The sequence below is a fragment of the Cyclopterus lumpus genome, chromosome 5 (assembly GCF_009769545.1).
Source record: "Cyclopterus lumpus isolate fCycLum1 chromosome 5, fCycLum1.pri, whole genome shotgun sequence".
Classification (NCBI taxonomy): Eukaryota; Metazoa; Chordata; class Actinopteri; order Perciformes; family Cyclopteridae; genus Cyclopterus; species Cyclopterus lumpus.
In genome coordinates this window covers 17,060,048-17,074,577 of record NC_046970.1, presented here as the reverse complement: position 1 = coordinate 17,074,577, position 14,530 = coordinate 17,060,048, and the positions used below count along the sequence as shown (strand labels likewise).

At 39.9% G+C, this 14,530-nt stretch overlaps 2 protein-coding genes across 2 annotated transcripts in view; one reads left to right on the top strand and one right to left on the bottom strand.

Annotated features, from left to right (window-relative positions):
• Positions 1–10,664, bottom strand: part of si:dkey-264d12.5 (coiled-coil domain-containing protein 30) — a 37,673-nt gene extending 27,009 nt beyond the window's left edge. Inside the window, exons 1-18 of the mRNA XM_034531902.1 lie at positions 10,316–10,664; positions 9,325–9,501; positions 9,111–9,231; positions 8,044–8,255; positions 7,842–7,937; positions 7,263–7,419; positions 5,945–6,060; positions 4,848–4,955; positions 4,489–4,587; positions 3,429–3,539; positions 2,690–2,787; positions 2,466–2,580; positions 2,142–2,254; positions 1,748–1,889; positions 1,154–1,290; positions 905–1,022; positions 353–414; positions 71–264 (exon numbers count right to left, since the gene is read on the bottom strand). Of these exons, the coding sequence (XP_034387793.1) occupies positions 71–264; positions 353–414; positions 905–1,022; positions 1,154–1,290; positions 1,748–1,889; positions 2,142–2,254; positions 2,466–2,580; positions 2,690–2,787; positions 3,429–3,539; positions 4,489–4,587; positions 4,848–4,955; positions 5,945–6,060; positions 7,263–7,419; positions 7,842–7,937; positions 8,044–8,255; positions 9,111–9,231; positions 9,325–9,501; positions 10,316–10,330 (2,191 nt within the window). The 5' untranslated portion in view covers positions 10,331–10,664. The remainder of the gene's footprint in view (positions 1–70; positions 265–352; positions 415–904; positions 1,023–1,153; positions 1,291–1,747; positions 1,890–2,141; positions 2,255–2,465; positions 2,581–2,689; positions 2,788–3,428; positions 3,540–4,488; positions 4,588–4,847; positions 4,956–5,944; positions 6,061–7,262; positions 7,420–7,841; positions 7,938–8,043; positions 8,256–9,110; positions 9,232–9,324; positions 9,502–10,315) is intronic.
• Positions 10,665–12,009: 1,345 nt separating this feature from the next.
• On the top strand, positions 12,010–14,418 carry si:dkey-264d12.4 (epithelial membrane protein 3). Its single transcript, XM_034532988.1, has 5 exons — positions 12,010–12,173; positions 13,141–13,251; positions 13,389–13,491; positions 13,606–13,746; positions 13,878–14,418. Exons 2-5 carry the CDS (start codon positions 13,174–13,176, stop codon positions 14,051–14,053), a joined length of 498 nt encoding a protein of 165 aa, XP_034388879.1. The 5' UTR covers positions 12,010–12,173; positions 13,141–13,173; the 3' UTR covers positions 14,054–14,418.
• Positions 14,419–14,530: the final 112 nt, after the last annotated feature.

The window sequence follows — 14,530 nt, the reverse complement described above, 5'->3', positions numbered from 1 at the left end:
AAAAAAAAATGTATTTACACATTTCTGTACAGTATATTCCTGTTGCAGATAGACAGTACATCTCACGTACTGTCTGAGTTGCTGAGGGCAGCCGGGGGAGACGAGGGGTCAGAGTGTCTCTGAGCGGAGGTCAGATTCAGGTAGCCCATCTCTGCTGATTGAGGCCCAGAGATGAAGCAGTGACGGGAGGACGTCACATCTGTCTGCTTTCTCTGACTTTTATCAAATAACCCCTGGATTTCAGACATCTCAGGCATCATCCCACTAGGGATGTAATCAAAGTTAAATGAATGGTGTTTTACGGAGCAAGCAAACAGGTTTAGCTTAGATTCTGAATTGGAATCAGACTTACCTTGAAGTTTGCACAGCAAGGGATTTAAAAACCTCAATACAATTAGATGTTTTCTTCAGTTCCTAATAAATAAATAAAAAAAGTGTCTTACAATGACCACAGTAAATAATATACAGTAAATCAGGATTTCTCAACTTTTTGTAACTTAAGGCTCACTTATGATTGTAAAAAATGTCTGAGGTTTGCAAAAGAAGGAAAAAAAACAGAATGACATTTACTTGGCTGTACATATATGTTATACACCGGTCAGCTGCAACTACCAAAATAAATACTTTGATTAACGTCACCCATCACTGCCTACCAGTATACATCCACATTTAATATATATTTAGGATCATTTTCTTTTCTCACCACATGTTTTTCTCCAGTTTGTCTACAAATAAATAATAATGCTAATAGGTTGAACTAAATTAATGAACATGATAAACATTACACCTGCTAAACAATAATCAAAATGTTCGCATTATCACTGTGAGCTTGTTATCATGGGAAACTGAAATCATAAATAATCATGATGAATAAACATAAAGCAGACGTAGCTGTGCCTCGTACCTCAGCAAAGTGGAGTGATTGCATGTTTTGCAGGGCGCGTTCCAGGACAGCGATCTGATTGGACATGTGGAGTATTTTGTTTCCTAGCTTCTTGTTTTCCATCTCGAGAAAATCCACCCTTGAAATCGATACAAACATCTCTTCTTTGTCAATGAACACACATTTGATAAGTGAGCAGTAATCCTTTGAGCATAATGTGTGGACTCTTTGGAGTCAAACAGTTAAGTGGTGACTGTTTGAGTTAAGTACCTGCATTTGGACAAAGATGCTGTTAGATTGCTGTCCTTCTTGTTGTGCTCCTCTTCATTTAGCTGTTGTAGTAGCCTTCTCCTCTCAACAAGTAGTTTCTCATTTTCCACAGTTATACTTATGATAAGCTCTTTCTCCTGAAAGAGAAAAAAGTTTGGATTTCCTTTTCATCATCCAATTTTAGAAAATGCCATTCATTTCTGAAAGTCTACAGAGTGAATCCAGGAATTACACCATGACTCAGCGTTTCCTTAGTACTTTCAGCGCTGCCAACATATTCCGTGACAGCCTGTTGCCGTGGTCACCAAGTCAATATATGAACATAGTGTAGCAACAGAAGAAGAAAAAAACGCTCACATCATTTTCCCCAGAGCAAACACTCTTATGTCAACAAAGGTGGGAATAAATACTGCTATTAAAATCCATCATGTGAACAAAAACTAAACAAATAGAATATAAAACAAATAGCGATTCCTTGAATTTGAAACAAGATGCTTTTAAGAAAATATGACAGAACATATTACTGAAGTCCAGTTGCCCCGCCTCAAACCTGAGGTTTCTTTAGTGTGAAGTCGGACAAAGCTACAGATTTACCTTTGATAGCGAATGGGAACACAAAGACAGCTGCCGCTCTAGATTCTTTATCTTCTCATCGCGCCACATTGATTCCTCATCACATTTATGTTTGGCTCGACACAGTTTTGCCTTGTGCTTTTCTTTCACTTCGTGGTATTTACTGTAAGATGGACCAAAGTGACATTGTTTTTATTATATTAAATGACAGGTTAAACTGTGGCAAAAGAAAGCCAAACAACATATATTATTATTATATTGTACTATGAAGGGACATTGTCATATGTTGTCACCAGTGTCAACGTTTTCAATGGCCTCTGCAAGTTGAAGAAAAGTCTCAAATGTTATCGGATAAATAAAAAATGTCACTCTCATCAAGCTGTAAATTGTGTTTTTCAGCTCACGGGTCTGGTACCTCCGCTCTTTGTCGAGGCATTTAAGGGTTTCACAGATCTCCTTCTTGAGTGTCTCACACTCATCTTGGGAGGCCAACAGAGTCTTCACGGTTTCTTGAGAATCAGGACACTCCTGTGGTCCAAATTACAGACATCAGCAGTGAACCGCTACCATGCATGTACAACGCATGTAATAAATTAGCAGCTCAAGCCTTAAGGCTAAACAAGTATTAGCATAACAAGTGGTTGGCCACAATTTCTGCCCTGTAGTGCTGGCCTACAGTTACACAATAAAATTAAATTATAATACGTAACCAGATATAGTCCAAAATATCATTAATTACCTTACGCAGTGGGATTTCTTTGTTTTGCAGCACCTCTCGTTGTGTCTGTACCTCTTTATCATCTTTCAGCTGACAGTGAGTGTTTTCAAAGCGTTGCTCATTTTCCCCCCACAGCCTTGAAGCACACACATAAACCCTCACTAACCCATGTGTTACTGCAACATTGAGAGTTAGCATGCACATACAGTAGCTGCTCAATAGTGCATGGAGGTAGAATCTCCTACTTTTGATCCTGAACATTGTTGTCTGTGGTGAAGATGGTAGCTTTGATGTTATTCAGGTCATAATGGGACGTATCCAGCTGCTGCTTGAGGGAATGTACCTGAAAGGATAAGAGCAGGTTTTGACATTATGTAATAGGAAACATAGGCCATTGTAGTCCATAACAACAAAAAAAGAGAACAAAATTGTTTCATGAATTTGTCATTTCAATAATTGTTATTGTGAATCACTCAACTCTGACTCAGTCTCCAAAAGGCATGTTGACTGAGCGCTGAGCTTATTTTGTAAATCTCTCCAGATCTCATTGCTCTGAATCAATTCAGTTGCCTGCGACTGGAGACACAAGATCAACATTCACGTGTGTATTGACTCAAACTTCATTTCATGAGTCACACTTGTTGATAGCAATGGACTCAACACTGTGTTTAACAAGAATAAGACCAGGTCAGTCATACAAGCTTGTTCAGTAAAAACTAAACTGCTTTGCAGATGGATCCATGCACATATACATTTGACCAAATTGAGTGTAACTTTTGCTGTTTGGCATCAAATCTAATTGCAGTCTGTTTGATTTGGTGATAGCAGTCAGAATCAGAATCAGAACCGTTTACTTGTACGTTGAACATACAAGGAATTTGACTCGGTGAAAGGTGCATAACAATAAACATAGACATAGCATAAGAGTTAAAGCAAGAGTACTCTTATGATGTAATGTGCAGGAATTTGCCCAGTGAAACTTACAGCAGCTAACTCATTAACCAGGTTGGTTTGATCCTGCACAGTGAGAAGCTGCTGCTGCTGCTCCTGCAGGGCTGCCTCCAGCTGCACCACCTCCCTCTGCAGAGACACCGCCTGAGACACATTACGCAGATCCATGTAATTACAAATGTCTGTCCACATTCACAATGAAATGAAGAGGTTGGAATGACGGGAGTTTTTCAATTTGATAACATTACAGGCAACAAAGCTTCAAACAGGTGTTTTGAAATCCGAGCTTTATCCTGGCTTATTTTACATTAGCGGGTGCATGTTAGATTAATAAAAAATAACATTAATTTCGTTTTTTAAAGTGAAAATAATAAACAATTACAGGCTAATTAGACATAAATAAATGATCTAGTACTATTTCAAAGTCCAGCCTCCACAGTGTCTGCTTTAAAAGATTTGTAATTTGCAAATAATCCACATCTTTCAATTTAAATTGAAAGAAGTCTGTGTTTTCTCCAGATTTGTACACATTTTCTATGAAGTAGACAACAACCTCTGCATCATTTTAAGTGAGGACAATTATATTCCAAACAACAGATGCAACAACTCACACAATTCACACATTAGCTGCCAAACAGTGATTTATTCAGGTCTATTTCACACTGTGTGGCATTTAGTCTTTGTTCCAAAAAGCACATGATATGCCCACAAGTGTCTTGTCTCCCAGGAATTTCACTGTAAGCCTACAGTTCACAGTATTTAACATTTCAAGTTGTTGATGGCTTAAAGAGATGTAAAGTGTGCACTGCAAAGTAAAGCTGTGCAAATGAAAAAAAGTCAGTGGCATACATATTTAAGACAATAAGGTAGGCCTCCAGGAGTTACTCAAAGGGTCTGGATTCACAACAATTGGATGATGCTTCATAGTCATTCAGAGACATTTAATGGTAGTTTTGTCCAGTTTATTTAATTGGGAGAGAGATGAAAGATAGCAGTCAGGGCCACAGTGTTGTGTGTTTGACAGCCATACAGTATAAACAATGCATGATAACTTTCATTAGTATTATATCTGATCGTATTTCCATGTACTCACAGTTTCCTCCTTTTCCAAAAGACATCTTGTCTGGGCAGTGAGTTCCTCTTGTAAATGTCTGCAGGTCTGGTTGCTCTGTACTACCTCCGCTGGTTGAGACTAAATACAAGAAATAAGAAGGTACTTTCTCCACAAGGGCTTTGAAGAGCAAGAGGTCATACTGGGGTTGTACTAGAAATTAGACACCAACTGGTCTGTTTTTGTACAATAAAGTGGTATCTCTCCATTAAAACACATGGTGATTATAGATTATGTCTCTAAATGTGATTCCAATCAGCACTTGACTTTGAACAGACCATACTGTGGCTCTTAAACATCAGAACAGCTGTGTGTTTTCACAGTTAATCAATTAGGCTTACTTCGGCCAGCTCTGTGGCCCCGTTGGCATGAACCTGCTGAGTGTGGAGCTGCAGCTGCTCCTGCAGAGCCGACTCCAGCTGCTCCACCCTCTCCTGCAGCGGCCCCACCTTAAACAAACACGCATACATATGTACAGTAGGGCTGCAACTCATTGACCGTATGATTCATCTGCTGATCCTTTTCTCAGCCAATCGAGTAATCATTTAGTCTATAATAGCTATTCTCAACCACTGGACCCACTGGTGGGCCTCTGAGCTGCAGCTAGTGGGCTGTGGAGGTACAGCCAAAAGGTTAGATTAAATAAGAAAAATATGTATTTGGTAATGTATAATGTCTGTTATCTTAATATCTAAATGTGCTTAGTTTATTATATTGTATACATGTTCATCTGAGAAGCTGGAGCCAGTGAATTTTGGTTATTTTGCTTGAAAGAGTATTCAATTATGAAAATCAATTGATTAATCAACTAGCTCTAAAGCAAACAAGGAAAGCCGTGTGGTCAGTATTGGTTGGTTGGTACACATCAATGGTCAATCGTCATTGATCTGTGTTTCTACAACATACACATTGAAAAGATGCTGTGCTATACAAACATAAGTCTTGGCTAACAGAATTAATGCGAATGTAAACATTATCAGCTTTGTTATTATCTGTAGAACGCTAGATTATTGCCACAATCGTACAGCAACTGTTTACGACTGTTGAGACAATGTTGCCAGAATTAGACTTGTGAACATTATACCGTAGAAAAGGCTAACAGCACTTAACTATGCACTTTGTTCAGGCTTAGTTGTAATCCTAAAAGTGTGCTTTATCTCCATTTAAATATGAAATAAAGTAGACTGAAATAACTGCCTTAGTCTGCACAAATGAGGGCAAGATTAGGACCTTCTTCCACCCTCATACAACAATAACAACCTACCAGCTAAGAGCATCAATGAGAGTGAAGTGTGTGGTTCCTAACTATAAATACTTGCTTATTCTCTTACGGAATGTTGAAATTGTTTGCTGCAAAAAACTGTATATCATTCTTGATGTAGTTTTATCTCAGCACAATGTTTACTGATAAAGTACCTTATTCCAGCAGCTATCTTACCATCTGCTGCAAAGAGCTTCTCTCAGCATCCAGGGTGCGTACCCTGCTCCTCAAGGCTCTGATCTCAAGGTCCAGGCGATCGTTCAGCTCTTTGGCCTTACGCAGTTCCACTATTTCTTTTGAAGTAAAGTCAGATGATGCACTTATCTGATTATAGATAATACATGTTAGTAATTTTCACTGTTATCACGCATTCTTGTCTGCCAAATGCTGGTTGATTGTGACTACTCTAACATGTTGCAGACTGAAAATACAAACATTAATAATTTAGTTTGAGTTTTTTTGAGCACTTTTTTATATGATTTAACAAAAAATGTAAAGTATAGTCTCAGATCTATGGCAGCGAGGTGTCTCAGTCAGGTTTCTGTGTGCCGTTTGCAACTTCCCCCCTGTATGTGTGGGTTTCCTCCCACAACCTTAACACCAGATGTGGCCAGATGCAAGAACTGTGTAGCTTCAACACTAAAACAGAAATCAGGCAAATATGAAAACACAGAAATATGCATATGCATCATTTTGGTCATATCTATATGTATGTATGCCTGACTCTGTATATCTCAATCACTGTGGAGCTGTGCGCACATGCAAAAGCCTGATTTCGACAAATAGACTAAACTACTTACATCCTACATAAATATCAGTTCATGAGTAGAGAAAAGGAGTATGCATATTTTGTGTGTGTACACACAGTTTATACATCTGGCCCCTGCAGGTTGAGTGAAATTGAAAATGTAAATTGTCCTAGTGGGGGGAATAGGAGTGTGTTTGTTTACGTGTGTAATAGAATGGTGAAATGTCCAGTGTGTCCCTTGCCTCTCACCCAGTGCATGCTGGAATAATCTCCAGCCTGTGTGAATAGGATAAGTAAGTATACAAAATAGATCAATCAGATTTGTGTGGTGGATTGTAGCGTGTCTGCCTTTTACACCCAATATAAGCTCAATAACATCTGGCAATTCTTTGGAAAGAATACGCAAGAAAAATAATTCTTACCATATTTCTTCAGTTTTTGTACTTCCTGCCTGAGTTCATCTACCTCCTGCTGTGCTGCCTGCAGCTCGGGCTCTAAGAAGCACAGACATGAGAATAAACTCAAAGTTGCTGCTGTTGAAGAGTTTCCTTCTGAGTTTTGAGCAGTGGAGGTTGGTGGAAACTTCTGTTTAAGTTCAGAGTCTGTTTGGATATGGTATGATGGTAAAATAACTTCTGAATGCTAGTAATATGCAATATTTATCAAGGATTCTACTGAACGTTTGTGATGTTTTGCTTTCTAGCAGTGGTGGAAAACTTGGCTTAGTAGCTGTTAAATATCCCTCACCATAAGCTCTTTGGGTCAAGTGAGCAGACTCCAGCTCATCAGTCAAACGGCGGATCTCATTGTGGGCCATGCCCAGCCGGCGGGAGCCCTCCTCCAGGTCCCGCTCCAGGCGGGAACATTCCCTCTCAATGCTGCTTGCCAAATGCCTGGCCTCAATCTAAAGAGAGACCAAGATTGAAGTGATTGCCCTAAAATGAAGAGAACCGATTAATGCGCAAAAGAGATGTTCATAAATGCATGTATAAACAAGACAAGGGACCTTGAGTAGTGCACTGAATCAAGATGCATCAGTGGTATCTTGAATTTCTTCTGCCATGCAAAGTGCCATAGCTTGAGCTGGACAACAGAGCTTAATAACACTGGAACAAAAAAAAAGATGTTGCAGTTAATGTGGATGCTGCTGAATAGAAGTTTTTAATGGAAAACGTGCTAAAAAGATCAGCATACTCAAGCGTGCACTTTGGGATACACAAAATAAAGTCACTGCAGCTGATTCTCCCTCAGTTTGCAACTGACCTGAGTGCAGTTTTAAGTGTTTGTTAGTATGGGATGCAGAAATATTACTGTAGATAAACATACAGGAATAAAAGTATTTTTGCTGTGTGAAGCTTTGTGGAGTCCAAAGAGTCTCTTCCATGGGCTCTGGCCGTGATGTGGTGCCCCCTTGTGGCAAGACTGTGGAACAACATTAGATCATAGAATCATGGAATACGTATTTTGCCCTCAGGTCAATGTAAGTGTACAGCATGGCCATTGAATAAGACAACAATCGTCCTCTAACCTGTTCTGCATTGCTGTTCAATGCATGGGCTTCAGTCCCCACCAGGACGTCTGTGTTTCCATCACCCATCCGATTGTTACGATCATCACTCGACTCTAGTAGGGAGGCTCTCTCTACCAGGAGGTAGGCCACCTGCTCACTGGGGCTGCTGTGAATCAACTCTGTGAGACCCTGCTGGTACAGCATCTTCGCCACCTCACTTATCTGGGAATCTATCACAACAGAGAATAATGACAGATAAGATATATATTGCTTTAGTATTTGAAAACGTGACGTGACTGTCTTCTGAAGACAAGACCCCAGACACCCCACAGTTCACATCAGCTTTCCCAACATGACTTGTGTTCTTCAAGGATAAAGACTAGGTTGGTCTCACATTGTCTGCCTCAGTTCTGTTCAGCCCATTCTGCCCCTCCCTTCTGCCATATTCCCACTTCCCCCTGCATTGTCATTCCCCATCCATCCACCGGATGCCTTCAGACTTTCTCACCTGTCGCAGTCACCTGACGGGCTCATTCACCTGATCCCCTGTTTTCACAGCCCTGCAGTATATAAGCAGCCCTTTTCCACTCATTCACCACCAGATTGTCAGAGTTGTGCTGTTGACTGACAGCCCCTGAATTGGGCAACGTGACTCTCAAACCAGTGATTCAACCTCTGATTATCTGCCTGCACCCTTTTCCCTGCCCCATTCCTGTTACCTGTCTTCGTTACATCTGTTAGGACTTTCTACCCAGGCCAGTAAACATGTGTACCTTGAGCTGCTCCTGTCTGCATTTGGGTCTTATTCCTCGCTGCACCGTCCTCATGACAGTTGTTTTAAAAAATATACATTTGGTTAACTATTCCACCATGACCTCCACCAACTCCAGGAATGATATGTTTTATCAAATGGTCCAACAAGATAGGACAGCTAACATGGCTTTTGTTGCTGAAACAAACTTGAGAATGATACATTAAAAAAAGTAATGGTGCAGATAAAAATCCAGATGTTTTAATGATGTCACTACTGCTCTTTCTGTTTCTTATTCTCCTCTGTAGGTAGTGTACAGGTAAACATGTCCAACCTTGAAGGGATATTACGCGTCCCAGCTGGTCCTTGAGCTGATTGTTTTCATCTTGTATCTCCTGAGTCAAAACATCTTTATGCTCTGTAAAGATGTGAATCTTCTCCAAGGACTTGCGTACCTTACAGACAAGACAGAAGGCCGACAGACATGCAGTTGTTCTTTCTCTTCTTGGCATAATGGTGATGTCCCTGGTACGTCAATGATAACTTACCTCTGCCATCTCGGTTGAGTGTTGTGAGCGCTGGGTGTCCAAGTCCCATGTCACACTGTGAAGACGGCTTCTTGTGCGCTGGAGGGCACTCCATAGCAAACACACCTGAGCCTCCTTTGGGGAGTCGGGAGCGAGTCCCTCCTCACTGAACCATATGGCGATCTGCTCCAGTGCCTCCTGGGGATGGTTTGGGTGTCATGGTCACAGACAGCCCACCTTATCTCAAAGAGCTTACTGACTCTAACTACTTGCATTGCAATCTGCAGTGTGAGGAGAGACTGACTTACATCTCTAGTCTCTCAATATGTCATTTTACTGGGTTGACAGGATATCATTATTAAAAGATGCATTTTTGTTTGTCACCCTGCAACTTCCGTTCACTTACTGTAAGATAAACTGAAGATGCTACATGATTAAAATACATAAGCTAAACAATGTTTTCGAGTACGATTAGGTGCTTATTAATAATTACATGTTAACCTAACGTTACATCTCAAAATGGCAAGAGGTTTCTCTGAATAATCTTTAAAAATGAAGGCTGCCCCGCTTTGAACTAGAGTGAGCTCAGTGACACTTCTCTTGGCTGTGGCTAAAGTTGTTTGCCCATTTTGGGAACAGCTGTCTTTCTCTGCCAAGACAACTGGCACTGCCATGAACAGCCTCTACATTGTTTATTTGTGGTGGTCTGAAACTTGGAAAAACTGAATAATAAAACAAAACAATAGCTGACCACACGTTGTTTATTGTGTGTACGTTCACCCCATCAAGCTCAGTTATTACAGATCTGTATTTAAAATGATAGTAAAGAAAAAGAGAGCGTTGCAGAGTGTACTAAGTTGCTATTTTCGAACTGTGACGTCACGTTAAGGTTTTAATTTGACTGCATCACAAGCTTTTACTACGTTAGTCTGTCGTCGAAGTTTTAGCAGCTTAGCGCTCCGTTGACGTTACGTAAACTAACGCTAGACGAAGACAACGTATAATACGTTACCTCTGGTTGATCCATTTGTCCTGAGATCGGAAACAACCGTCCACCGTCCTTTAAAATCACTTGTCAACATTCTTTATTGTGTAGTTTTTTTAAGTCCGACATAAACTCTTAACACCGAAAAGCAGACCCTCGCGTAGCCTCGCTCGCGACGTAAACATTCGAGTCTCTCCCCGTCGTCCCACGGTAATAACGGTCCATAACAAAACACGCTTTATGGATAAATACTCGAAGCATTCACGTCAAAGCCTGAGACACCGCGTGGACACGTGACGTGGGCTGAGGTTGAATGAATGTACAGTCAAATGTCTTAGTCTGTGGTTGGAAGACGTCGTGGTGCGACGTTCCATTAGTAACGTTACTTGTGAAACACTCGGATCGTGGGTTGTCCGTGGGTCATTGAAGGAGTCTTGTGGGATCGTTATCATTGTGAAGAGTTTAAATTCCCCGGTAAACCTCAGTAAAAACAATGCTTTGTGTAAGACTCCATTTCATACATCTGAGTAGTGAGTCACATTGTGGGATACCTCCACTGGCAGTGGTGGGATGTAATATGAGGTACCTATTAAACTTGAGTATTTCCATTTCTGCACTGTATCTCTTCTCCACTGCAATGGAGATAAAACAACAACAACAACAACAACATTTTAGTCTAGTTTTACCATGGATCTATAATGAGGACATCCATGAGGTTGACAGTTATAGTTACACTTAGGCTTTAAAATTAAGATGCATACAAAACGTGTGATTATGCATGCATTATTGTCACAAATGTAACTACCCAACACACTGAATATTTAACTGATAATAATGTTTAAGCCCCACCTCGATGGCTACAACAATAAAATGCTGCTTACCCTAAACGCAACATTCATAATAGCCAATAATAAACATTATAATAGTATTTCACTCAGTGGCCATGTCTTTCTGCTACTTTTACTTCAAGTACATTTAGCTAATTGCACTTATTTACCTGAGTAAGATTTTTAATGCTGTTCCTTGTAATGGGGAATGTCACAGTGTGGTATTGCACTTTTAGGGAAGTAAAGGATCTGCATACTTTGTCCACCACTGCTTATTGGTTAATTCAAGAAATATTATAATATATATAATATATTACTACTACACTTACTAAACTTATCTAAGTGCAATCAATATGAAGAACGAACAGCATTTTAATATAGCATTTCCTCCTCTTTACATGTAGGATTAATCGCTGTGTTGTGTCTTGGATGGTCTGAGTTTAGAAGTGGGCACTAATCAACCCTTACTTCCTGCCTTTCAATCACCTCATTCTAGAAATACTGCTGTGGTCTTAATGCCAAGCAGCACAGCTGGATGAATAGTATGAGTACATGTGCAGCTCTGTCACAAAAGTGTGTCTTTAACAATACATGATGTAACAATTGCCAGCCCACACATCTCTGTTACAGTGATGGCAAATGTGTTGCAAATGTGTGATTCTAGTGGTCCTTCGCTAGCATCTGACCTAAGCAGTCAGGAATACATTACCTCATCATACTTTGTTCCAAACTTTAATGCAGATTGGACTCTAGCAGTACAGCTTTTGGGGAAATGTGCTGTGTTTATGCAGGTCTATAGGAATGTTATTCTTGGTGTTGAGTTGGTCCAGACCACAAATGTAAGAGGGAGGGTAGGGAAACTTTAGAGGAAATGGGTTTTGAGAACTCCTCCTAAATCTGACTCAACATTCCTCTTCTGTACCCTTCTCTTAAAGTTGTGGAGCTCAAACGTCTGTGAGCACAGAAAAAGCACAAAGGGAGGATAACAACAACGGGGGAAAAGGAAAATCAAAGACGTTCAGTGAAGGGTACAGACTTAAAGGCACTGAAGCTGAAGGGTAAGAACTTCATCTTGGTTATGTTAAACAGACACATTATTCTTGGATTTTCATAAACTGCTTAGTTTGTAGCTATTGCCCAATGAGATTTAGGCCACACCCAAATAACATCAGATGCTAACAAAAAGAGTCCATAATGATATTGTTTGAACATTTATGAGGATAATGTGTCTTCCACAGTGCTTGCAATTTTTGTTCATTACTTCGGTTCAGTCTGTGCCAGTTACCTCAAACTGTTGCATAAACCAGATGTAGTATGTAATCAAACACATGCCTCCCTGAGTTGGCCACAATCTAATGGCAACAGAGGGTTCCCTCTATGGACAGAGCTGGGTGGGAAAGGTAAACATGTGCAAGGCATCTAATACTCACTCCGTTAAGTGTACCGTACAGTTGTGGGAAGATATTTTAGGAAAAGGAAAAGTCTACATTTGGCACATGTATTTGAAAGTTTATGCAATGATTTGTAAAACCAGGCAGCTCTCTCTCTCTCCTTCTGGCCACAACAACAAACGTACCAAACCCACAGCTTATATATTTTAGACTCAACTTTTGATTGTAAAAAAAACAAATTAATTTAGTTTTTGCATTATGCCCTTTCTAATTATGCCACCTATAATGTAGAAAAACAGAACACAAAACCATATTCATATTTTAGGATAACTATAGGATAAATAATAGGGAACTGAAACAAAAATGGAACAAGTCTTACTTAATAATGACTTCTCTTTGTGTCCTCAAAAATATCTCTGACGGAACAAGTGAGATAAATGGGCAGAGAATGTCAGTGCAGATGTGGAGATGAATGATGAAAGTGCTCAGAGTTTGAGTCCACTGTTGCAGACCACTGCCTTCATAAATCTACAGGCCATTTTTAAGAACACGGACATAATGGTGTTTCTTTGACTGCAGAGCTGCTTGGTTCTATGTGGAACCACCAATATTAACACAAATGAATTGTATGCAGGAAACCAGATTGTTCCCTCATCTCCAAGCAGCCATGGTCTTCCTGCTCATATTCATAACCCTGCTGCATCTGCTCACCTTGGCCATGCTCTTCATCGCCACCCTGCAGAAGGTGAGACATAAACTCAAGTCTTCTAACTTCTTACAGTAGATATCACTGTTAATCCATGTGTGATGCAAATCCATCCAACAAATACAAATGCACTATATTGACTGATGTTTTGGTGCACTGTGTCATTTCTTCTGCAGTCCTGGTGGATATGGGATGATTTAGAAATCACAGACCTCTGGTATAACTGTTTCCATGATAATGCCACAAATACCTGGTTGTGTGCTGCTACCAATGAAAGTGGTACGTTTGAGAAATATTGTTCTGTGTGTATTCATGCATGAATGGATATAGCGTTACTTGTGGTTTTGCTTGTGAGTCAGTGTCCAACACTCCTTCTCTGACCTCCTCTCTCAGACTGGCTGCAGTCTGTCCAGGCCCTCATGGTTCTCTCTGTGGTCTTCTCCTCCATCTCCTTCCTGGTTTTCCTCGGTCATTTGTTCACCATGTCCAAGGGAGGACTCTTCTACTTCACAGGCCTCTGTCAGGCTTTTGCAGGTGTTTGAAGTCTTATTATACAATATACCTCATAGAATGTTGTTAATGAAAATTTAACAAAAGACATCCTGAATAATATATTTACAAATCGTGAAAATGTGTGACTAACGAAAAACGTTTTACTCCTGCAGGTTTAACAACCTTTGCGGCTTGCCTCATCTTCACCTTCCACAGAAAGGAGATCTTAAGTCAATCCAGAGATCTCAGCAAAGGTAGCTTTGGCTATTGTTTCATCCTGGCGTGGCTGTGTGTCCCGCTCCTTCTGATCAGTGGATTCCTTTACATCCACCTGCGCAAAAAGCAGTGAGCCAAAACCGTAAAGGACGTTAAAATACCTCTGAATAAGAGTGTGAGGCTCTTCACTCGCTTTCCAGTTGATATAAACTGCACCTGAGGAAATAAGATGACAGAGAAGGAAAAACGTCTTTAAATGATACAATTCTCTATTCGTTCTAACTTAACAACACTCTACAGTGCATGCCGCATAGTTTGTGGGAGATTAAAAAATTATCATATGATTATCATCATCATGGTGGCATGTCACTTAAGATCAAGAAAACTAAAACTCAGTCATGCTGTAATATCCAAAACATATTAATGTTACTTTAAAGATTTTGATAGAAATTAAAATATTGAATGCATAACTTGTGCTTCATGTATGATTGTGATCATGTATTTTTATATTTTGTATAATATATTTTTACTTGTTAAAAAAAGTGATACAATGATTGTTGATGAAAACTTTACTAAAAAGTACTAAAACTTTACTAAAAAACTCACCTGT

Excerpts from the sequence above, each read along its gene's own strand:
- si:dkey-264d12.4 (XM_034532988.1), top strand. The coding sequence starts at position 13,174 with ATGGTCTTCCTGCTCATATTCATAACCCTGCTGCATCTGCTCACCTTG. Across the intron at positions 13,252-13,388 it reads TCATCGCCACCCTGCAGAAG|TCCTGGTGGATATGGGATGA; the intron begins GTGAGACATAAA and ends TTTCTTCTGCAG. Across the intron at positions 13,492-13,605 it reads TGCTGCTACCAATGAAAGTG|ACTGGCTGCAGTCTGTCCAG; the intron begins GTACGTTTGAGA and ends CTCCTCTCTCAG.